The sequence below is a fragment of the Pipistrellus hanaki genome (genome assembly GCF_964339955.1).
Source record: "Pipistrellus hanaki genome assembly, chromosome: 1".
Taxonomy (NCBI): Eukaryota; Metazoa; Chordata; class Mammalia; order Chiroptera; family Vespertilionidae; genus Pipistrellus; species Pipistrellus hanaki.
The window spans coordinates 208,822,475-208,845,934 of NC_140503.1; the positions used below are offsets into that span (position 1 = coordinate 208,822,475).

General features: G+C 67.2%; 1 protein-coding gene across 2 annotated transcripts; it reads left to right on the forward strand.

The window, feature by feature from the left end:
• The first annotated feature begins 730 nt into the window (after positions 1 to 730).
• HTRA3 (HtrA serine peptidase 3) lies at positions 731 to 17,732 on the forward strand. Of its 2 annotated transcripts, XM_084864012.1 has the most exons (10): positions 755 to 1,329; positions 11,104 to 11,203; positions 11,374 to 11,596; positions 12,190 to 12,384; positions 12,979 to 13,011; positions 14,043 to 14,157; positions 15,305 to 15,380; positions 15,725 to 15,820; positions 16,843 to 16,996; positions 17,071 to 17,732. In XM_084864012.1, exons 1-10 carry the CDS (start codon positions 945 to 947, stop codon positions 17,080 to 17,082), a joined length of 1,389 nt encoding a protein of 462 aa, XP_084720138.1. In that variant the 5' UTR covers positions 755 to 944; the 3' UTR covers positions 17,083 to 17,732. The 2 variants fall into 2 exon arrangements, with proteins under 2 accessions (XP_084720139.1, XP_084720138.1); XM_084864013.1 differs by lacking the exon at positions 17,071 to 17,732 and having other exon boundaries at positions 731 to 1,329; positions 15,332 to 15,380; positions 16,843 to 17,038.
• Positions 17,733 to 23,460: the final 5,728 nt, after the last annotated feature.

Here is a 23,460-nt window from a genome sequence, read left to right on the forward strand (position 1 = left end):
TTAATGAGAACCAGCTTCCGGGCCCTGCAGACTGGGCGAAGCACTGCACCCCACCGCCTGCTCTGCGGGGCCCCCAGCACGCCTGTGAGATGCACGGAGACGGACCGAGGCAGAGCTGTGGGCCCTGGCGGACCAGCCCCGCCGGGGAGAGGCCACGCTCCAGCCTCTGAAGACCCAGGCGCACCAGCCGGTGGCTCAGTGAACCAGGAGGTCACCCAGGGGGCCCCTTCCCGATCAGGGGATGTAGGAGGAAGTTCGTCAATAATTCTCACCATTGATGTTCCTCTCGCTCCCTCTCCCTTCCTCTCTGAAATCCGTAAAAATATATTAAAAAGGAAAAAATTCCCCGGCATGAGGGTTTGTCCCTGATGGAGGTGGGCGGGGGCAGGGGACATCCATCCAACCCCTCAACCCCTGCCCTGCACTGAGGGCCCGGGGAGGTGGGGGGAGGGAGCGGGCGGAGGGGGGAGGGGCAGAGACAGGCTGGGGAGGAGGGGGCAGCTCGGTCGCTGGAACCCGGACAGGGCGCGTCTGGTGCAGGCGGCTCCGCCTCCCCATGGCCCCCCAGGTCACCATCGCGGGGCTCCCAGCCCAGGCCCAGGGCTGCGCCGCTGGGTGGGCCCAGGCCCGGCCGGGAAGGCTGGGCGGGGACCAGCTGGGGCGGGCGCGGGGCTGGCGGGGGGCGGGGCCGGGCTTCCCCTTAAATGCGCCGGGCCCTCCGCCCGCAGCCGGGAGCCCAGGAGCGAGCGAAGGAGCGAAGGAGCCAGGGGAACGGAGCCTCTCCCGTCCTGCCTCTCCCGTCCTCAGCCGCGGTCATGCCCCTGTGGTCCCGGCACCCGCCCGCCTGAGCAGAGCCGCCGGCGCCTGTGGCCGCGCCCGTCCGTCCGGCTCCCCGCAGGCGCCCGGCCCGCGGCCTCCGTGTCCCGGCCCCGCCGCCCCTCGCCATGCGGGCACCGGCGCTGCTGCTGGCCGCGCTGGCCGCGCTGGCGCAGGCCCGGGAGCCCCCGGCGGCGCCCTGCCCCGCGCGCTGCGACGTGTCGCGCTGCCCGAGCCCGCGCTGCCCCGGCGGCTACGTGCCCGACCCCTGCGGCTGCTGCCTGGTGTGCGCGGCCGGCGAGGGCGAGCCGTGCGGCCGGCCGCTGGACGCGCCCTGCGGGGACAGCCTGGAGTGCTCGCGCGGCCTGTGCCGCTGCCGCTGGGCGCACGCCGTGTGCGGCACCGACGGGCACACCTACGCCAACGTGTGCGCGCTGCAGGCGGCCAGCCGGCGGGCGCTGCGGCTCTCCGGGGCGCCCGTGCGCCAGCTGCAGAAGGGCGCCTGCCCGCTGGGTGAGTGCGGGGCGGGGCCGGCTGGTGGGGGGAGGGACGCGGAGGCTTCTCCAGGGGAAACTGAGGCTCAGCGCCAGAGCGGAGGGTGGCAGTCAGCTCGCCCGCCCTCTGGTGGGGAAACCAAGGCCCAGAGGGGTGACCGCAGCCTCCAGGGTCCATGTCCGTGGCTGCGGGACCCTGCTGTGTGTGTGGGTGTGGGGCGGTGGGGGGAGGCCCTCTCCTGGCCCTAAGCCCCCAGTCAGTGTTCTCCTTCCTGTTCGCTGCACTCAGCATGGGCGTCTGCCAGCTGTGGGTCTGGGCGGCGAGGGGCCCCCCAGGCAGAGGCTGCCCTGGGACTCCGCAGTCCCTAGAGCCCGACCTGGGGCTGGCCCCAGGCTGCTTCTTCTTTTATTTATTTTTAATCCTCAGCCCAGGGGATTTCCCCATGGATTCCGGAAGAGAGAGAAAGATGGAGAAATATCCATGTGGGAGAAACACATCCATTGCTCGCCACATGCCCGCGCCCCGACCAGGGCTGGGCCAGGCAGGAGCCTGCAACCGAGGCACGTGCCCTTGGCCGGAATCAAACCCGGGACCCTCCGGCCCACAGGCCCATACGCTCTCCACTGAGCCACACCGGCCAGGGCCTAGGTTGAGGTTGATTCTTGCCACACGGGTTGCCCCTCGGCATGGAAGAAAATGCTAGAAAACCTCCTGACCCCACTGGGGAAGGCAGGCTCCGGCGCGGGGTCAGCGGACCTAACAGACCCTGGGCTGGGGCCCGAGGTCGTGGGTCAGGCCCGCGCGGCCTGAGCGGGAGACGCCAGGGCGGGGGACTCCCCAGCGGAGGGCGCCCTCCCGGCAGCCAGGCAGAACGGCTGTCGGGGCCAGCGGTCCTGTGCCCAGGGAGGCGGGCTCTGTGCGAGGGCAGGTGGGGAGCCACATAGCTCTGAGCAGCTGGTGCGTGGGGGGTGTATGCATACACTCGTACACGTGTGCACATGTGCTGTGTGTGCCGTGTGTGTGACACCAGGCTGGGCAGGCTGGCAGGGGTGGGATGACCCATGGCCACAGCATCACGCATAGACTTCACTCTGTAGACCGGCTCTCCGGCTGGTGTTCAGGGAGTTAGCGTCTGAGGCCAGGAAGTCTGTCAGAGGTTCCGAGAAAGCCTGCAGTGAGAGCGTGCACACACGCATGCACAGGCACACACACACATGCACAGGCTCACACACATGTGCACAGGCTCACGCATGCACAGGCACACACATGTGCACAGACATACACACATGTGCACACACACATGTGCACATGCACAGGAATGACAACGCCCGGCGTTCCCAGGAGAATTGCAGCAGAGCCTCTCCTTCCGGCTGGGACACCAGGCGCTCCGGGCACACTGGGGTTCCGGGGAGCTCCGTCTGGGAAGCACCAGCTGGCACTTCCTGGTGACTGGGGAGAGTCACCGGGGGCCCTAAGGGAAGGGAGGGGGGTGCTCAGACTCGGGCTTAGACTTGCCCGGGTCAGGGCGAGAGCGTGGGGCCTGGGTGTCGGGAGATGGATGCTGCCATTGAAGGGGTGACGCTGACCTCAGGCTCGCAGGCCTGGGGCTGACACAGTTCCCACAGGGTCACGCTCCTGCCACTGGCCTGTGAGTGCTCACACAGCCAGGCCTCCGCCGGCGCCGTCCGTTTGCTCTGCGTCCGGCCCTGCGTGCACCGCAGACGTGCCTGGGGGGGCGGCGCCAGGGCCAGCGCCTCGTCTGAGGTCAGTGGGCCAGGAAGTGCCGGGCCAGGCCTGGCCTCTAGGCTGCCGGCTTTGAAAGCCACAGGCTGGAGGTCCCCGGCTTTCACCTGCAGCGGGGGAAGGGGGTCCCCGAGGCCTGGAGTCGGGGTCAGGCCTGGGTCTAGGGCAGGGTCCCCTCTGCCCTCCGAGGGCCCAGCTGGTCCGGGAAAGGCTGTGCCCGTCCTGAGCTTTCATGCACAGAAGCCCTGCCAGCCTCCCCCAGGCCGGACTCCGGTGGCTCTTCAGAGCCGAGCCCTGTGCCGGCTGGCCGTGTCCTGGCTGCGAGGGCGTGTAGGTCAGAGCCTGCCACCTTTGACCCTCCGCTTCTCACCACTCAGCGCGCACCCACAGAGGCGGCTTTAGCTCATCCTGGATGCGTCCCCCAGCCCGCATGGCTCCCACTCGCCCTGGCAACTCCGGCCTCCCCGTTCGTCCTCACGCCCTCCTCCCTCTGCGGTGCACATGACCTTGACCAATCTGCCCTGCCCGTCCTCGGCGGGGTGCCCTCCACAGCTCCCTAACACTGACCCTGCCCCACGAGTGCCCGTGCCGTCTGGCCCTCCCACCCCGAGCGCCTTCTCATCCTGTGCCCAGCCAGACAGTTTTCCCGCCCCAGGCCCCTTGCACACGCTGGGCTGCTGCCCAAAGTCCCATCCCTCCCGTCGTGTGGCCTGGACAGCCCACCAGCCCTGAGCTGCCCCCTGGCCACCTTGCCTCGGTAGCCCCCCCTCAGCCTCAGGAGTGCACCCTGGCGTCCCCCCAGACCCTCATTCCGCCTGTAGACAGGGCTCTCTGTCCATCCGCACCAGGCTCTGAGCCTCACGGGGCGGGGGCAGGGTCTGTCTCTTCCCTGGGGGGGGGGGGGGCGCCCAGAGCCTGGCGCACAGTAGGTGCTGTGAGTCACCACAGGGTGGGGGATCTCCTATGGCCCTCCCTGTCCCTGCGTGCCCTCCCCCACCCCCCCCAGGCCGGCGCTCACCACTTCCGGGAGGCAGTGCGGCCACGTGGTGTGCGCACCCACCTCTCTAACAGAACCGTGAGCTCAGAGACCTGGGGTGCGGAGGGTCTGCCCAGGGCGGAGGCCTCCCATCCCCCCGGGCCCTGGGAGGCTCCCAGCCTCCGCCCCGCTGCAGGCACCGGCCTCTGAGCGCAGGGAACTCAGAACCCGGAGCCCCGGGCATCGTACAACGTGGCATCTCGTACTCGGCTTTTATCTGCAACCCCAGCAGGTTCCCGCCGTGGCTCCGGGCGGTGCTTACCAGAGAGCTTTGTTGGTGTTTGATTTTTAATCCTCTTAAAAGTCAGGCAAGATGGCCCCCCCAGGCCGCCTCCCCCGCACCCCCTCCCACAGGCAGCAGAGCTGAGCGGCTGGCGCCACGGCCCTGGGAGCCCGGAGGGCAGCCAGAGGGGAGCGTGAGGCCCAGGCTGGCCCGTGACTGCAGCCAGAGCTTGGCCTAAAGCACCCTCACCCTCCGCCTCCCTCTGGCACCACCTGCCAGCCTGGAGGGCAGCTGGGACCCCAAGGCACCCTCGGGCTCGGCTCTCCTCTCCCTCCTGACAGCCCGCCGCCCATGGCTCCCACCGCCATGGCTCCCACCGCCCTCAGAACCAAGCCGCCTGGCTTCCGCCTCCTCCCACCGGCACCGCCCCTGGCAGGGCCCCCGGGAATCCCCGGTCCGTCTGTGAGGGGCCGGTGAGGACGTGCAGACCCAGAGGGGTAGATCAGGGAGGGCTGCTGGAGGAGGTGGCACCCACCCGGAGTGGAGGGGTGGGCACCAAGGGGGGAGGAGCCTGGCAGGCAGTGTGAGCGAGGTGGATGCGGATGGAGCAGCCACAGGGCGGCCCATCTTCGGGGCGGGGTGGGGGCCGAGGAAGTGTATGGGTAACAGGCGTGTACAGGGGGTGCAGGGGCCCAGCCAGTGTCCTGGGTGCGGAGCTGACGAGGCCTGGTGATAGCGGGGCAGGGGGGAGGGGCGGCCCCGGAGGCTGTAGGATGTCAGGGCTGATGGAGTTGGAGGTTGGGGGCAGTGCCAGGGCAGAGGGATGGGGGCCCTGGGAGGGGCTGATTGGAGAGCCAAGATGATGAGCTCTGGTGAGGTTCGGAGCGGGGGAGGGGGGTCCGTGGGGGCTGGGCTCCGTGACGCTAGCGTGGCCAGCGTGTGGCTCTGTCTGTGGTCAGTGGTCATGCGCTGTGTGTGTGTCATCCGGAGGGTATGGCTCATCCCCTCGCCAGCCTGGGGGACTCTGTGACCCGGCCGCCCTGGCAGCCCCACCCCATCCCCCCACCAAAGCCAGGTCCCTGTCCTTGTCCCAAGTTCATGTGTGAGAGGCCTGCAGGAGCCCCCAGCCTCTGGGAGGCGAACAGAGCTGCCCGCCACGGCCATCCCGAGCGTCACGCGGGTGAGCAGGAGCGGAGTGTGCCCTGCTCGGCCCTGGAGTGAGCACCAGGCGCAGGGCGGGGGTGGGATGGGTGTGTGGGTGGGAGCAGGGTCCACCTGCCCTCTGTGTGCTTAGCCCCCGTGGCTCCCGTGGGCAGGGCCCCCGCGGGACCCAGAGCTGTTCCCCGAGCCGGCTGCGCAGGGATGGTCCCAGCTCAGCCACGTCCCAAGGCGAGACCCTGCCGTCTCCTGAGCGCCCTCACCTCGGTTTTCCCATCTGTGAAATGGGAGCGCGGAGGTCCCTGTGCCCGGCTGGCCGGACAGGGAGTGAGCCCAGGAGTGAAGAGTGCTTTGCGTGGTGTGAAGGCCCGTCGGCATCGGAGGAACAAACCTACGTGCTGACAGACGGCGGTTTGGCGGACACGGGCCTGTGAGCGGGAGGAGAGGCGGGCAGGCCTGGAAGGAGCCAGGCGTGTTTGCGGGCCGGGGCTGCCGTGGGCCTCGCCCAGGGAGCCAGGCAGGGAGGGCTCCCTGCAGGAGGAGGGCCCTCCTGGGCCTCGATGGCGCGGGGGCCGTGGTGCCCTGGCGTCCCCCGGTCTGCAGGGCCGGCAGGCAGACGGGCCGGTGAGGCCCAGACAGGCTGGCAGCCGGGTGGCCGCCGCTGCCGCCGCGGGGCTGGCTGCAGCCCGGAGGAATTCGGAGCCGAGGAGCCAGACTGGCCCCACGCCCAGGACAGCGGGTGAGCTCCCCGGGGCCGGCGGGCAGGCACAGTGGCCGAGGACTGGCAGGGCCGGGGGGCGAGTCTGGGGCAGAGGGCAGGGCCTGGCTGTGGGCCTGGGCGGGCCTCCCGTCTGTCTCCTGACCGCGCTGAGCCCTTTCCTCGCCCGGAGAGGAGCTGAGGACACCTGCCTGGCAGAAACGCTGTGAGCAGTCACTGCCATGGCCAGGCCCCCCGCCCGGTGTGGTGGGCGTGGCCGGGGGGAGGGGCAGGGGCAGGAGCCTGGGCCCCTCCGAGCTGCAGCTGCGCAGGGTGCGATCCGCGCCGCTGTCCTTGGCGGGAGAAGGCTCCAGGGGACTGGACGTTTGCAAGAGAAAGAAAAACACGGGGCTGTCTGGGAATTGGCCCGGAGGCGGCTCTGGGCTTCACAGCTGCCTCTCCTGGGGCCGGGCTGGGACCGTGCGGGGGCCGTGGAGGGCCTGGGCCGCTCCCTGTCGCTGGAGAACACTGTGCCCCCTGCGCCTCCTCTGTCACTCCTGCTGAGCTGCCCGCGGCTGTGGTCGGGCGCCCAGGCCGCAGGGCTCAGACCCAGAGGAGAGAGACAGCCCCTGAGCCCGGGTCAGGGCAGGCTCCGGAGGAGGTGTGAGGGCTGCGGGGAGGGCAGAGGCAGGACGACAGGAGCACGAGTGCTCAGGTCATAGAGGGGGACAGAGCCGGGGCGGGAGGTGCGGCTGCGGCTCCAAACGGGCCTGGACACGGTGCGGGGGCACTGCCGGCCGGTGCCGCCTGCTCCCCGGGCCGGGTCGGTTCCGCAGACAGAGGGGACAGCCCGGGCGGCCCCCTGGTCAGCCTTGTGGCCCTCGCGGCCCCGGACACAGCTGGCCACAGGGTGACGGGCCTCTGGTCCCCAGGACCGGGCAGGGACCTGGACTGGCCCCTTGTGCTGGGGTCCCCATGGGGTGGTCCAGAGCCGGCTGTGCTCAAGGGGAGGGGGCCTGCGGCCGTCGGACCTCCGTCTCCCCGTCTGCCCGTGGCCACCCTGACGCCCGTGCACCGACCCCAGAGCAGCGGGCAGGGCCGGCAGGCGGAGCCGAGCCCGCTCTCCTCCTCTCGCTGCCCCCCCCCGGGAGGCACCTCGGGACACGGCCAGCCCGATGGCTGCTCTGTGTCCAGCCTCCGGCTGCACCGCCCAGGCCCGGGATGGTTTGTTTTGTGGGAGGAAGTGCTAGCAGCTGGGTCTGCGGGGAGGGTGCGAGCCCAGGGTGGGGGCGGTGCAGCCATCCAGACCCCCAAACAAACACGCCGTCCGCGCCCAGCCAGCCGCGGCCAGGCTCCATGTGGAAAGGGCGGTGGGAGCCCTCCCCCCTCCCGCTGACTCACAGGGTAACTCCTCCCCGGGACAGGAGGACCAGGAGCCAGGCCTCGCCCCCAGCACCCCCCCTCACCGGCTTAAAGGGACAGGGCTGAGGGGAGCCCCAGGAGGTGCTCCGGGTCCTGGGGTCCAGGAGGACTCAGGCGCCGAGGTCCCCACCCCCTCCCAGCCACCTCCACCTCCAGCCTCGGTTTCCCGGGATGGGAAGTGGGCCATGCAGGCTGGTCCTACAAGGCCTGCATATTGGGCTGGCCGTGGTTCTTGTGGTGGTGCCTGCAGCCCTACTGTGTGCTGGGTCAGAGGGGGTCCAGAGGCACATCCTCGCCCTCCCCTGTCTCTCCCTCCCCTCCCCTCTCCTTCCCTCCTGTCTTTCTGAAGCGTTTCCAGAGCCTTCCATGGGTCCTGCCTGAGCTGGTTCCTCGCCGGCCGTGGGGAGCACCAGGCTTGTCTCTGTCCAGAAGGAGCTTGTTAGTGACTCCCTGGAGCTCCTGAGGCCCTCAGGAACTGGCCCTCCCAGTCCTTTGGGGACAGGGTGCCACAGGGCCCTCCGCCCTCCGGGACAGGGTGCCACAGGGTCCTCCCCCCTCCGGGACAGGGTGCCACAGGGCCCCCCCCCCCTCCAGGACAGGGTGCCACAGGGCCCCCCCCTCTGGGACAGGGTGCCACAGGGCCTGGCCTGCCCACCCTCTGGGACAGGGTGCCACAGGGCCCTCCCCCCTCCGGGACAGGGTGCCACAGGGCCCTCCCGCCCTCCGGGACAGGGTGCCACAGGACCCGGCCTGTTCTGTTTGTGCCCAGCCCGGCCTCCGCCAGGCCCTCCGCTCCCCTCCCCACCTGTGTGGAGACGTGAGCGTGTTTGCCTGGCGGTCACTGGGAAGCCCATGGAAGACACGCTCCCCGTGCTGGCTCCCGGACATCCCGCACACGGCTGTGCGGCGCGGCCGCGCCTCCTCCTCCTGCAGGCGGAGGGCGGTCTCCGGGCCTCGCCGCGGAGCCGCGGAGCAGCTGCGGAGGGCTCTGCAGGGACCGCGGGGAGGACGGCATTTGCCCGAGGCCGCGGGCCGCCTGGTTCTCAGGGCACCGGGTCAGGACCTCAGCTGCCAGGACAGCGTGCGGACTCCCTGGACCCCAGGGGCTGGCGGGGTGGGAGGGTGAGGCGGGGGGAGACAGACGTGCCTGAGGGGCTTCCAGCCGGGCGCTGAGCCCAGGACCAGGTCACGTGACCGTGTGCCGCTGCTGGAGGGGACATCTCACCGTCCTGTGCTGGTCACGCGGGGCCCAGTGCAGAGGCAGCCAGTCCACTCCCTTTGTGCGAGGCTGCTTCCCTGCCTGCACTGCTCCCCTGGCTGCGCTGCTCCCCAGCCTACGCTGCTCCCCCGGCTGCTCCCCCGCCTGCGCTGCTCCGGGCCTGGGCGGGGCACCATCCCAGGTCACACTGAGCGTGGCTGGTCTCGGGCCGGCGGCAGAGCAGACACACAGGAGGCGCTCAGCATTAAGCGCTGAACACAGGACACACGAGCGCCCGCCCTGGGTGAGGCGTGTGGGAGCCCCACGCCGGCACTCCTGAAGGAGAGGTCTGCGGAGGGCTGCCTGGAGGAGGTGGGCTTGAGCAGTGTCCAGGACAAGCTGGGCCCCTTGTTCTTGCGGGTGGGGGCAGAATGGTGGGCGATGGAGCAGAAACTCGGAGCAAGGGGCCCAACCAGTGACATGGGAGCGGGGCGGTGACCCAGCCCCCCACTAGCCTAGCTCGGCGGGTGGAGCCTCGGGCGGGGATAAGGCAGCCCGGGTGCACGGGAGAGCTGCAGACCTTGCCAGGCCTCTGGTGCCCGCCGGGCTGGGCGTCCTCCAGGCCTGGGATGGGATCGCCTGGGGGGAGTGTCTTGCGGGGGACAGAGCCTGGGCAGCAGCGGGCTCAGGGCTGGGTCCCGTCCTGCCGGGGGGTGAGAGCCTGAACCCAGGCCCCAGCCCCAGGCGGTGGGGAGAGCTGGGCGCGGGGCAGCGGCTTCGCCTCCAGCGGTGCCGGGAGGGCGGCGCTCCCACGGGGAACACCCTGGAGACCTAGGCTGCGGGAGCACGGAGCCCTGGCCCCGTGGGGGCCCTGTTCCTGGGCTGGCCGTCACCGCGGCCTCTGAGCCTTAAACCCTCCAGGCAGAGGCTCCTGGCACCGTGGCCCCTGGCTGCCCACAGGCTGCCCCCGTGGGTCAGGGAGGAGCCGGCAGTGGCTGGCCATGCGCCCGCCTCCTAGCCAGGCTCCAGCCACCCGGACAGGCGGCCTTTGATTCAGGCTGACCGCGGTGGCCGGGCCCTCTGTGGCCAGTGCCCGCGGCTGTGGAGGCAGACCTCGAGGGATGGGGTGGGCCTCGAGGATCGGGGTGGACATAGCGGGATGGGGTGGGCATTGAGGGATGGGGGTGGGCTCTCCTCGCCACCTCGGACCCAGGACAGGCCAGCTCTCCTCGGGCTCTGCGTCCCAGATCAGACCTAATGGGCAGTGAGGCTCAGGGGCCTGAGGAAGGGAGCCGGGACGCCTCGCCAGCTGTGCGCCCTCCTCTCACAGCCCGGTGTCCCCACCGAGAAATTGGGGCGGTCCCTGGCTGTACCTGCGTGGGCTGTGCCTGCTCCCCGCTGTGCCCACGCTGCCCACGCTGCCTCTGCCTCCGGCCTCGTTCGCTCCCAGAAGTCACCTGGGCTGATGCCGCGCCGGGCTCTGCGGGCCGGGCCCCCTTCGCTCACCAGCAGGTGGCAGGGCGTGTGGCATGCCCCCCCAGGGAGGCGGGGTGTCCCTCAGCACAAGTCCTGTTCCCACCCGGCCCCAGAGGAGGGGGAGGGGTCTTCAATCTCACCTTCAGACCAGAAGTCCAGGCCCAGAGAGGGTAAGCAATTTGCCTGAAGCCACACAGCGGAGCATGGCGCTGCCTGGCCAAGCCAGGTGTGTGGAGCTCCGTGCCCAGTGCTCCTTCCGGCTGGGACCCCCTAGAGCAGTGCTGGGCCGCCCGGGTTCCCGGAGGTCGCCGGTCCTGGCAGAGCTGGGTCTCTGCCTGAGCGGGGGCAAGGGCCTGGGCCGGGGCCGGGGCCGGGGCCTCCAGCGTGGGCCCAGCGGGCAGCAGTCCCGCTTTGCTGATGGTGCAGGAATCTGAGCCGGGGAGGACCAGGGCAGTGTGAGCCTCCTGGCAAGTCCAGCCGCGGTGCGGCCAGTGGACTGCGGGTGGAGGCCCGGAGGGGCCCGGAGGGACAGCTCTGGAGAAGGACCTCACCCAGTCCAGCTCTGATGACGGACAGGGAGGGATGGTGCCCTTGTGCCAGGGCGTTGCTGCGTATGGCAGAGCAGTGGCCCCACGGGGACCAGCCCAGGACCAGCCTGACTGGCACCTCACGGCTGTGCAGCCCAGAGCGAGCATCCTGACCTCTCTGAGCCTCCGGGCTGGCCCGCGGCGCCCAGGGGGGCGATGGGAGGAAGCTCAGCAGGAGCGGTTCCTGGGTGAGGAGGCCCTGCCCCTCACGGTGGGACTCGCTGACGCCCCGTGTTCTTCCTGCCAGCGTAGGTCTCCACCAGCTGACCAGCCCGCGGTACAAGTTCAACTTCATCGCCGACGTGGTGGAGCAGATCGCCCCGGCCGTGGTCCACATCGAGCTCTTCCTGAGGTGCGCCCCCCGCCCCCTCATCCCCCACAGCACCCCCCAATCTGAGCCCCAAGCTAAGCTCCGGGCAGCAGCAGCCTGAGTGGCTTGGGGTCAGGCGGCCCTCACCCTGACGCCTGGCTGCCGTTCGCCCTTGGCCGAGCTCTGAGCCCTGACCCCGCGCCTGCCCGCAGACACCCGCTGTTCGGCCGCAACGTGCCGCTGTCCAGCGGCTCTGGCTTCCTGGTGTCGGAGGCCGGCCTGATCGTCACCAACGCCCACGTGGCCTCCAGCACCAACGCCGTGTCCGGCCGCCAGCAGCTCAAGGTGCAGCTGCAGAGCGGCGACACCTACGAGGCCACCATCAAAGACATCGACAAGAAGTCGGACATCGCCACCATCAAGATCCACCCCAAGGTGCGCGGGCGCGGGGCGGCAGGGGGACCTACCGGCTTCCAGAGGAGAGCCTCGGCAGCCGGCCTTCCGCGGACAGTCAGGGGGACGAGGCCCAGGGACCAGCGGTTTGTCCCTTCACAGGTCAGATCGGACAAGAGCAAGGCTGCCTCCTGCTGGCCGGGAGCTGGGCTGCCAAGTCACCATGGCCCCGGCCCCTCCCAGGCCCAGGGCGCCTGCCCATCTGGCCGCTGCAGGAATGCAGCTGTGGTGGGCAGGATGGGGGCGTGGCTCTCCGAAGCCCCAGGATTCCAGGACGGGGGCCGGCCGGGCCCCAGGCTCCCACACATCTCCCCAGTTTGTGTGGGGGCCCTTTCTGGGGATGGCGTCCGTAGCTCCGAACCGATTTTCAGAGGGACCTGTGACCCACCAGTGGGCTGGGTGGCCCCTGAGCGTCCCCTCACGCTGAGCCCCTGGGAGACCTGGGGGCTCTGTGGGTGCCCGCCCGGGCCAGCTGGAGGCCTGCCTGACCTTGGCCTGGCCGTGGTCTTCTCGCCGTTTCTGGGGGCCTGGCCGTGGTGCACCGCCGAGCCCCCTCCGTGCGCCCCTCCCCCCAGAAAAAGCTCCCGGCGCTGCAGCTGGGCCGCTCGGCAGACCTGCGCCCCGGCGAGTTCGTGGTGGCCATCGGCAGCCCCTTCGCCCTGCAGAACACCGTGACCACCGGCATCGTCAGCACGGCCCAGCGCGACGGCAAGGAGCTGGGCCTGCGGGACTCGGACATGGACTACGTGCAGACGGACGCCATCATCAACGTGAGCCCCTCGGCGGCCTCTGCAGGCCCGCCCACCTCCCGGAGCCCACCCCCCCAGAGCCCACCCGCCCCCCACGTCCACTGGCCAGAGAGTCCCGGGTGCAGGCCTGCCCGGGGTCCGTGGCCACTGCTCCCCGCATGGGGACGGCCCTTCGGGACGGAGAGACACAGACACCTGAGTTACCTTTGCCCGCGCCCAGCGCCTGCCCCCTGGTCCGTCGTGGTCCAGGCCACCTGCTGGGAGCGTTAGCTTCTGCCCCGCTCCCCGAGGTCCCAGGATGAGAACGCCTGTCCCATCCCAGGCCGCCCCGTGCTGCCCAGCCCCCGGGGGGGGGACATGGACGCGAGCGAGTAGTGAGCCTGGAGGTTTGTGCAGAGAGCACTGCCCGGGCCAGACCCGGTCATTGCCGGCATCTGCTTGGCCTCAGCCTTCTTGTCTGTGAAATGGGGATGTGGGAAGGCCTTCCCGCTGCTGGGGATGAACGGTGGCTCTGTCGGTGCTGTGAGTGAGCGCTGGGCAGGGCCTCGGGGCACTGGGCAGGGGCCCCGGGCAGGGGCTCAGGGCTCGGCTAACGCTGTGTCTCCTCCCCTGCAGTACGGGAACTCCGGGGGACCCCTGGTGAACCTGGTAAGTGTCCCTAGGGCGGGCCTCTGGTTCTCTGGGGCTCCGCTCACGGGAGGGGTGTGTCAGAGACAGGGATGGGGGTCAGGAACGCTGCTGGGCGGGAGGCCAGGAGGACGTGACCCAGAGCCCCTGCTGCCCGGAGCCCACGGCCCTGGGATGCGGTGCCCTCGGAGGAGGAAGGGGAGCCCGAGAGCAGCCGTCAGGGGCCTGGGGCAGGAGACAAGGGGCGTCATCCGCTGCCCTCCCTGTCCTGGGGTTTACATGCAGGATGCGGGTGTCCTCATTCCCCATCCCTCCTCCCGGCCCCTACCCAGGTCTGTCCTGGGCCCACAGTCAGGCTCATTCCCGCCCCGGTGAGGGTTCAAGATAAACCAGGACGCTCAGTCCATGGCTCCTGGGCCTGGGATTGTCAGGTGTCTCACGGGGGGGGGGGGGGGGCCCACTGTGCGGGAGGGTTCACACATGGTCACACCCAAGTGCACGTGAGGGGCAGGGAGGGCTTCCTGGAGGAGGCAGCCCTGACCTGGCGGGGGGACTGAGGTCGGGGTGGATGGGGACGTGCAGGAGAAAGGAATTCAGGGAGCGGCACAGCCCAGAGGTGTGGGGTCCCAGCCTGTGGGGGTCAGGACGGGGTCAGGGTGGGAGGCCAGTCCAGATGGAGGGAGGAGGGAGTGGGGTGCTACTCCCTGGCCCCCCTTGCTCCCCCGTTTCCAGAGGAAAGGGTAGAGAAGGACCCGGTCCCTCATCACAGCCCTCTTTCGGCTCCAGCCCCTCAGGACCCTGCCTGGGGTGTCCGGGTCAGTGGACACTGCTTCTAAGGGGCGCCAGCACGCCCCAGCGAGGGGGCAGGCAGACGTGGAGGACACGGTGGGAGGGTAGAGGGTCCCTGACCCGGATGTGACCCAGGGCACTCAGGACAGCGCCTGGGTCAGGAACTCCGGCGGGTGCACGGCCAGGGCGGCCGTGGGGCCCGGACACGGTGCTTCGCCATCGAGGGCCCCGGAGTGACCGCCCTCTGACCTCCCCACCCCCAGGACGGTGAGGTCATCGGCATCAACACGCTCAAGGTCGCCGCGGGCATCTCCTTCGCCATCCCCTCCGACCGCATCGCGCTCTTCCTGACCGAGGTCCAGGACAAGAACGCCAAAGGTAGCGAGCGCCGGCTGGCGAGGCCGGACGCTGCGCCAGGCTCGGCCCCGCGGCCTCCTCCCCTGCGGGGCCCCCTGCTCACTCCTCACCCGCTCCGGGCCAGCGGGAGGGCTCTGACTCACCTCCGCCTCCAACTGCTCGGGCTCCCCAGACTGAGCTGCTCTGTAACTGTCAGAACCTGGTCCTTCTTTCCTTCCTTCCTTCCTTCCTTCCTTCCTTCCTTCCTTCCTTCCTTCCTTTCATCCACCCACCCATCCATCCACCTATCCATCCTGTCCATCCACCCACCCACCCACCTATCTATCCATCCATCCATCCACCCACCCGTCTGTCCATTCATCCATCCATCCATCTATCCATCCATCCACCTGTCCATCCATCCATCCATCCACCCATCCACCCATCCATCCATCCATCCATCCACCCACCCATCCACCCATTCATCTACCTATTCACCCATCCATCCACCCTTCCTACCACCTATCTGCCTGTCCCTAAGTACTTCCTCTTTCTGCCCTTGGCCATGCAGGCTGTCAGGTAGGGTAACCTGTACTCCAGGAGAGAGGTTAGAGTCAGCTCACCCGTCCCAGCCCCAAACCCTGCTGGGGGTCTGACGGCATCATTGACTCTGGTCGGTTTGGGGAGAGCTGTCATTGTGACACTGCATCACCCACCCCGTGAACACAGACTGGCCCCCCTCCCATCTGTCTTCCGTGGCTTCTCTGGCCGTGGTCTCCTGGCCATGGTCTCCCAGCCGTGGCCTCCCACTGTGGTCTCCCGCCGTGGCCTCTAGTTCTCCCTGTGCGGGCCTTACACAGCGTTCATCAGCTTGAGTCCTAGATCCTGCCCGTGTGTGAGGCTCTCCTCACTGGTACATCCTTTCAGATTTCAGTTTCTGATGTTACTAGACCCACAAATAAAGCTGGTGTTGGCTGTGGGCCCTAAGAGACCCCGAAACCTCGCTGACTCGCTGATGTGGGCGGATGTGGCTGAGGTGCGGGGGCCTGAGGCCAGCAGACTGGCCCGGGCTGCTCCCAGCCTCCGGACTAGCCCTGGGGAGAGGGAGCGGGGCGGGGGGCGCGGGGCGGGGTGGGCAGGGTGGCACAGCTCCCGTGGGGGCTCCTGCACCCCCCCCCGCCCTCCTCAGAGGTCCTGACGGCCCCGTCCGTTGCAGACTGGAAGAAGCGCTTCATCGGCATCCGGATGCGGACCATCACCCCCAGGTGGGTGTCCGGGAGACTGCTCCCGCCGCGTCCCTCGTGGTCCCACCGCCGGGTCAGGCGCACGGCCTGCAGGTGCCCTCGGCCGCCCCGCAGGCGCCGGGCGGTGCTCAGGCCAGGCCTCTCCTGCTGTGCCTTCTCCCCTTTCTCCACCACCCTCCTCTCCACACTGCCATCACCCACCTCCCCGGGGGTCTCCTGAGGAGCCTGTGGAGAAGGGACACGGACAGAGCCAGTGGCCGTGCGGGAGGTGGAGGCAGAGCGGGCGGTGTGGGCCCGGCGGGGTCCCGTCCGGTGGGCTGTGAGGGGCGCCTCTGAGCAGCCTCACAGCGGGTCTGCCTCCGCAGTTTGGTGGAGGAGCTGAAGGCCAACAACCCGGACTTCCCCGAGGTCAGCAGCGGCATCTACGTGCAGGAGGTGGTCCCGAACTCCCCGTCTCAGAGGTGGGCTCCCGGGAAAGCGGGGGCTGACTGGGGGGCGGCCAGACCTCCTGGGGCCTTGCTGGAGCCTCCTCAGAAGACACGATGGCGAAGGACTGGGGGAGGGGCGGAGGGGGGAGGGGCTCTGGCCTGGCCTGGGAGCCAGGGGCAGGTGGAGAGGGTGTGTCCCTCAGAGCGCTGGCTGTGCCCGTCCAGGACCTGAATGCCCCCTGGCCTCGGGGGACGGAGCACTGCCCCGAGCCTGACGCTCATGGGCCTTTTCTGTCTTCCCGTCCGCAAAATAGACATGCTCCAGCCTGCCCCCCTCCCCTCAGGCCTGTCACGTCCGGTACTAGAGGAAGGGTGATGTTGCGACACCCTGAGCTGAGGCAGCTGCACCCTGGGCGGAGGGCTCCGAGGCACGTGGGTGGGCTGTGCGGGCGGCTGGCCCCCAGCTGTCACCCGGGAGCTGGAGACAGTGTCATCCCCCCGCACCCTGCCCCCCCCCCCCCCCCGGGCTCCGGGCTGCTCTGAGGCTGCTCTGAGCTGGGCGGTCCACACGCATGGTCTCAGTTGCTTCACACAGCAGCCGGGAGGTGCAGCAGCCTGCGCCCACTCGTTTCTCGGATGGGGAGACTGAGGCTCAGGGAAGGGGCCCTTGCACGGTCACACAGCCGGCATGTGTGGGCCTGGGCACTGCAGGCCAGACACCCGACCACTGCCCCGCCCTCTGGGTGGTGGGAAGGTCGCAGTGAGTCCGGTGCAGCAGGCAGGCCAGCCGGCCAGCCCCGCCTCCCGGCCACCGTCTCAGGAACCGTGACCGCGTCCGGCCGGCTCCCGGGACCCACTGCTCCTGCAGAGGCGCTTCCCTGCAGGCCGGGACAGAGGCCGAGGCTGAGGGGCCGCGGCCTGGCCCCAGCGCCCGCCCGGCCGCCCTCAGGCCTCGGGGAGGAACAGACGTGCGGGGTCAGCCTCCTGCGCGGGGGGCAGGCCGGGGAGCACACTGACCTCACGCTCTGACCGCGCGCCTGTCTCTGCCGCCGCAGGGGGGGCATCCAGGACGGCGACATCGTCGTCAAGGTGAACGGGCGGCCGCTGGCGGACTCGAGCGAGCTGCAGGAGGCCGTGCTGACCGAGTCGCCGCTGCTGCTGGAGGTGCGGCGCGGCAACGACGACCTGCTGTTCAGCATCGCCCCCGAGGTGGTGCTGTGAGCATCTGTGCGGCATCGCCCCCGAGGTGGTGCTGTGAGCGTCTGTGCGGCATCGCCCCCGAGGTGGTGCTGTGAGCGCTCCGCACCGAGCCGCTGCACCGAGGACCGCCGGTCCTCAGCACCGCCGGCGCCAACCGGACGCCCGGTGACAGAGCCACGGGCCAGGCCAGGGCCCGAACCCCAGCCCTGGGGCTCCCCTGCTCCGGTGCCCACGGGCGGCCGCGGCCCCTCGGACAAGTGATCCAAGGCCACCGTCCAGTCCTCGGCGTGTGGTCCGGTCGGGGCAGACGAGACGCCTTCAGCCCCAGAGGCCCACCCCCACCGCCCCGCCTCTGCACCGCTCCTCCCCCCACCGCCCTCCCCACGCTCACCTCAGGGCTCAGCTCCCAAACCCCCCGGCCCCCACGGCCCCCACGGCGAGTGACCAGGACCGCCTGGCGCCCTTCGGGGCGAGCCTGGCCTGGAGCGGGCACGCAGGACCGCCCTGCTGCCCCGGAGCCTGTGGCTGGCTGAGGCCCTCCCCTGGCGGGAGAGGGGCTGGCGGGGAGCTGGAACCTCGGGGGAGGGGTGCTGCAGGACCGAGCGCTGAGCTGACCTGGACCCCGGAGCAGCAGGAGGCACGGCCGTCAGCGGGGGCGCCGTCCCGGTGCCTGTGAGCTCTGGGGCCCAGCCCCTGTCCCGTGCCCGTGTCTCTCTACTGTACGGAATTAAAGTTTACAAGCACAGACCTCTGCTCTCTGCACCCAGCCAGGTGCCGGGCCGCGGCCGCCGAGAGGAAGGGGCCTGGGTGTGTGTGGGTCCAGGCAGGGTGGGGTGGGCTGGGAGCTGGGCCTATGAGAGGGGTCTGTGGCCAAGAGCAAGGTGGGGCCTGGCTCCCGGTTCCGGTTCCCTGTGGGCGGGCGAGGGCGAACCCCGTGGCTTCACCTGGGGCAGCAGCCTCCTACGGTGGCCCAGCCTTGTCCGACCCCTCACCCTCCGGAGGCCCAGCCCCAGACCTCCACGCGGGCCGGGCTCAGCGTGTGTGTGTGCACTCGGGTGGGGGTGGGGGTAAAGTCAGTCCATGGCTCTGAGGCTGGGGGGTGGAGGGGGGGGAAGCCAGCGGGTGCGGCAGGAGCTGGCGGCCTCCTAGCCGGGGTGACGCCCAGACCTCTGAGGGGAGAGCCGCTGGACGCACCTGCTGCTCCTGCTCTCGCCCCAGAGCTGAGAGACGCTCGGGCGAGGGGAGAGGGACGCAGGCTCTGAGCCCAGAGCTGCCCCTCGCGGCCGCAGGGGACCTGGGGGAGAGGGGGCGGCAGGCCGGATCTTGGGAGAGGGGGGTGGAGGTGTCGGGGAGCCCAGCGCCCCCGCCCCAGTGAACACCCCTGGCCTCGTGCATTTCCAGCGCCCACATGGACCCCGGCTCCCAACGAGGGGGCCGCTGTGGGGGACATGGGCTCGGGGGGTCCAGGCTGTCCCCGCCAGCCCGCCTGCCTGCACGGGGAGCGTGCCTCCAGCTGCTGCTCAGCTGTGCGCCTGAAAAACAACTTTCTCAGAGCCCCAGCTGCCCTCATTGTGCAACCGCCTGGCTTTTAACCGACTCCTCCCCGCCCCCCATGGGCTCGCAGCCACCCTGCCTGCCTGGCCCCGGCTGACTGGCAGCACCTGCAGGGAGAGGCACCCCTCTGGGCCTCGGGGCCCTCCCTAGGCGCCCGGAACCCACAAGGACTGCCTGGACAGAGTGTCCCGGGCCCGTGTCCCAAAGCCCCGTGGGCAGAGGCGGAGACCCAGTCCGGAGAGGACAGGTCACGTGTGAGCCAGTGGCCGGCCTCCAGGGCGAGCGGGCGGGCAGCTGTGGCCGCAGCTGCTCAGCACAAACATCCGCTGGGGGGGCGTGGGGCCGGGGCCTGGGGCCGCGCTGTCCGGGAGCTCAGGCCGAGGCCGCGTCCCCGTCCAGAGCCCCTCCCCGCCCCGGGAGAGCGTGTCCAGAGCAGAGGGACGGAAGGTGGAGACTCTGGGTCAGAGTTCGGGAAGCTGGGCGCCTGGCACCGCCACCCTGGCCTGGGCAGTGGGGACCAGGCGTGGGGTCGCCTGCCAACAGCTGCCTCAGCTCCGTGTCCACAGTGACCTGCCTACAGGGACAGAGGACGCTCAGGAGCATCCGCCACACACAGCCCCCACGGCTGCCCTGCTCGGTCCTGGTCGCCAGGCCCTCGGGGACCCACTGCTGCTCTCATTTCTCTCCTCCCTCCCCCCTCTCAGCTCCCCCCACCTCGACCCTCCCCCAGGCTGCCCTGACCACATCCTCTGTGGCTGGGCTGAAAAGGGACCCCATAGGGTCCATGTTGTAACCCTGAGGACTTAGGGGGTCCCCCCACATGATCGAGGGGACCTCACAGCTGTGGTCAGTGAAGGTCCTGAGGTGGGTGGTCACCTGGATTCTCCGCATCACACACACACACACACACACACACACACACACACACACACACACACCTGTGCAGCCCCAGGGTCCTCAGCGGGAGGCAGGAGGTCAGAGGGAGATGAGATGGTGAAGGAAAGGGCCGGGTGACATGAGCCGGGACGGAGAGACTTCCAGAGGTGGAGAGGCTGCCGTCTCCTGAAGCTCGTTAACCACTTACATTGAGATACCCAATCCAGCCCCGGCCCGTGTGGCTCAGTGGATAGAGCATCGACCCTGGTCAAGGGCACGTACCTCAGGTGCAGGCGGGAGGCAACCAATTGATGTCTCTCTCTCTCTGTGTCTCCCTCCTCCCTTCCACTGGCTCTAAAAGTCGATGGAAAAACTGTCCTCAGTAGAGGATCAACGACAAAATAGATGTGCAATCCAACAGCACTGGCTCTGCTCAGGGCACGGGGACCGCTCACGTTCATTCTCCCGCCTGCACGCGGGGAGAGCTGACTGCCCCCTCAGCATTTATTTCAAAGGCCATTCTCCCTCCTCTGTCTTAGACCAAGCTCCGCCCCCCGGCAGGTCTGTTCCCACCCCCTTTGTCTCCTCTCTCTCCCTCTCTGTCTCTCTCTCTCTGTCTCTCTCTGTCTCTCTCTCTCTCTCTCTCTCTCCCTCTCTCCCCCCCCCCACCCCCCAGTCCCACGCAGTCTTCGCGCTTAGCTTGGGGAGCTTTGCTGCTCAGCACAGGGACCGTCCCCGCACACGCTTCCCGCCGGGTGCGCCTCTCGACTCCGCGGACCTGTGACGTCCATCGCGCTCCACCTCCTGTGAACGGGCAGGCGGCACTGACGCTGCAGCGGGGGCTCAGAGAGGGGACCGACTTAGGGTGCGCAGGCCCCCACACGTGAACGTGGGTGTCCCCCACTTTTCTCAGTTGTCATTCATCGCCCCAATACACTGCCTCCTGTTTTGTGGGGATAGCGTATATATGATATTGTAAGTAGCATCCTTCACATATCTTTTATTTTCTAACCACTGCTGGTATTATTTCTTCCACATTTTAAAGGATTTCTCTATCCTAGTCTTCTACCTGGCAACCTTTTAAAATTCCCTGATGAGCCGAAACTGGTTTGGCTCAGTGGATAGTGTCGGGTTGGGGACTGAAAGGTCCCGGGTTTGATTCCGGTCAAGGGCATGTACCTTGGTTGCGGGCATATCCCCAGTAGGGTGTGTGCAAGAGGCAGCTGATCGATGACTCTCTCTCATCGATGTTCTAAATCTCTATCTCTCTCCCTTCCTCTCTGTACAAAATGAATAAAATATAAATACATACATACATACATACATACATAAATAAAATTCCCTGATGATCGAACAATGGGTTTACGGATTCTTCTGTGTTTTCTACATCATCAACCCCATCACCTATAAATAATGAGTTTTGCTTCTCCCTGTCCAATCCACATCCCTTCCTTTTGCTTTTTCTTGCCTTACTGCACTGGCGAGCGCCTCTCAGCCGGGGGCCTGTGGGATGAACAGTGACAGCATCTTCGTCTCGGTCCTGACCTCGGGAGGAAAGCTTTCAGCTTCTCACTCTTCACAAAGCATTTGCTGTCGGTTCTTGTCATTTCCCTTCGTGGGCTTAAGAGCGTTCCCTTTTATTCTCCGTTTGCCAAGCACTTTTATTACACGTAACTACTGAACTTTTCAAAAACATGTGTTTATTGCCTTAACTGGTTTGGCTCAGTGGAGAGAGCATTGGCCTGCGGACTAAAAGGTCCCAGGTTCGATTCCTGGGCATGTACCTTGGTTGTGGGCACATCTCCAGTACGAGGTGTGCAAGAGGCAGCTGGTCGATGTTTCTCTCTCATTGATGTTTCTAACTATCTCTTTTCCTTCCTCTCTGTAAAAAAAATCAATAAAATATATTAAAAACACGTGTTTATTGGTTTGTAGAGAGAAAGAGAAACGTCGGCATGAGAGAGACACGTGGACAGGTTCCTCCTGTCCGTACCCCGGACGGAACCTGCAGCCTCGGTAAGTGTCCTGACCCGGGTTTGAACCCACGACCTTTCGGTGCACAGGCCCACGCTCCACCCAGCGGAGCCACCCCAGCCAGGGCGGAGGGTTGAATTTTTCAGAAGCCTTTTCTGCTTCTACTAAAAGGATTCAATGATTTTCTCCTTCGTTCTGTTCATGTGGTAAAACCCCATGCATTACTGAACACAGCCGCATTTTACGCCGAGGTGTCATCCTCTTTAAATATTTTCGTTACTGTTTTGCTTGGTGTGCGTAAACACAACAGGTCTGTAATTTTCCCTTTTCCCGATGTTTGCATTGGCGCTGGCTCCTGGATTATCCTGACCACATGTGAGACTAGGCAGTGTTTACGCTTTTTCTGTCCTCCGGGAGAGTTTGTGCAAGACTGGCGTTATTTCTCTCACAACAAGGAGGGAGGGCGGGGGCTGGGGGAGGGACCTCGCTTGCCTGCGGGTCTGTCTGCATGCCCGCCCCTGCAGTTGGGCCCAGGATGAAGCTGCCTTTTGACGGGATTGAGTGCTCCTGCTCCTGGCATTTTTACTGTATTTGGGAAGGAAGCATCGATACACTGTCCCGTGCCAGGCCTGCCGAGGCCCGACCCCCTCCATCCGAGGGAAGTCGCCGCCTCTGCTCCCCCCCCCCCCCCCCCCCGCCCATGGCACACACCGCTCAAGGCGTTTCTATTCTGGTGTCTCAGAGTGGGCCCGCTCTTGGATGCGGTCCAAGTTGGCCATTATCTTGACAACGTGTTTGCCTTTAGAGCTTAATTGGGTCTAAAAACAGTTCTGGAAGAGGTGGCTGCTGAGGCCAGTATGCTCGTGGCCAGCGGCAGGTCTGGGGGCCCGGGATGGGCCGTTGAGGTGAGGGAGCACGTGTGAGACGGGCCTGTGGGGCTCCGAGGCCCACCCTGAGCACGCTCCCCTGACTCCCCAGGGCCAAATGCTCCCGCTCTGGGGAGTCTCCGAGACCTCTGGGCTGGGGCCTCCTTGCTCCTTCCACTGTCAGATTGCCTGCCTGCCTCCCCAGGGGCCTGTGAGCTGGTCTCCTGCCGGGGTTCTTGTCCCAGCCTTACGAAGGCTCAACAGTCTGGAGAAAGGAGCTCACGTAGATGACTAAAGAGGAGTCCGGAGATGGAAGATAATTTTAAAGGCATTGGGGGTCAGAGGAGCTTCAGCTGAAGAAGCTAAAGACTCAACTTGTCTCAGGACCCTGTGCTTTTTATTAACACAATTTTTCCTAAGGCAAGATGGAGATAATACACTTCAAAGGGCAGGGTTCAGAAGCATTGTCAGTGTGGGGAATAGTCTACAGCTGTTCAGGTGTTTGACCAACAGGAGGCAATAAAGTGCCCTGAGCTGTCTGGCAGCAGACAGTCCTATTAAGGTTTGGGGGAAGTGCCCCTGAGCCATTTCCAACAGGTAAACTACATATGTGGCTCACCCTTGTTGAGCTCCCCAAGTCCCATCAACCTTTTGATGGAACTCCTGTAATTGTTGCATGCTGGAACTGGTTCCTAGCAGTCTCCCCAGGGGCCTGTGAGCTGGTCTCCCCCAGGGCCTGTGAGCTCCAGGGACAGGGTTGGAGGCTCAGCCATCTTCGCCTGCCAAGCGTTGGCCCATGTGCATGAGAACTCTGAGCTGGAGCCACCAGAGGGCTCAGCTTGCCTCTGCCACCAGCTGTGTGGCCTCTGCAAGTCGCCCTCCCTCCTGGGCCCTCATTGTCTGCACGTGGAGCAGAGCAGCAATCCCTCCTCACAGGGTGGTTGTGAGCCTCAGAATTGACAGGTGCCCCCGCCCCCGTCATCCCCCACCTCACTTTTCTTGCTGCCCTTGGACTCTTGTGTCCACATGAGCAGCCCCTTCCCCTGGGCATGGCACTCAGCACTGGAGAAATGATGATGTATACACCAGAGGTCTCATTCGGGTTAAAGGGGATAATTCAAGTAAATGAGTGAGGATCCCCAAATATTAGCAAACAAGAATCATGATCACCACCATCACCATCACCACCATCACCGTCACCAC

Bases quoted from the DNA above. Each gene is read 5' to 3' on its own strand.
- HTRA3 (XM_084864012.1), top strand. From the start codon at position 945: ATGCGGGCACCGGCGCTGCTGCTGGCCGCGCTGGCCGCGCTGGCGCAG. The intron at 11,204-11,373 runs GTGCGCCCCCCG...GCCTGCCCGCAG, and splicing joins CACATCGAGCTCTTCCTGAG to ACACCCGCTGTTCGGCCGCA. The intron at 15,381-15,724 runs GTGGGTGTCCGG...CTGCCTCCGCAG, and splicing joins ATGCGGACCATCACCCCCAG to TTTGGTGGAGGAGCTGAAGG.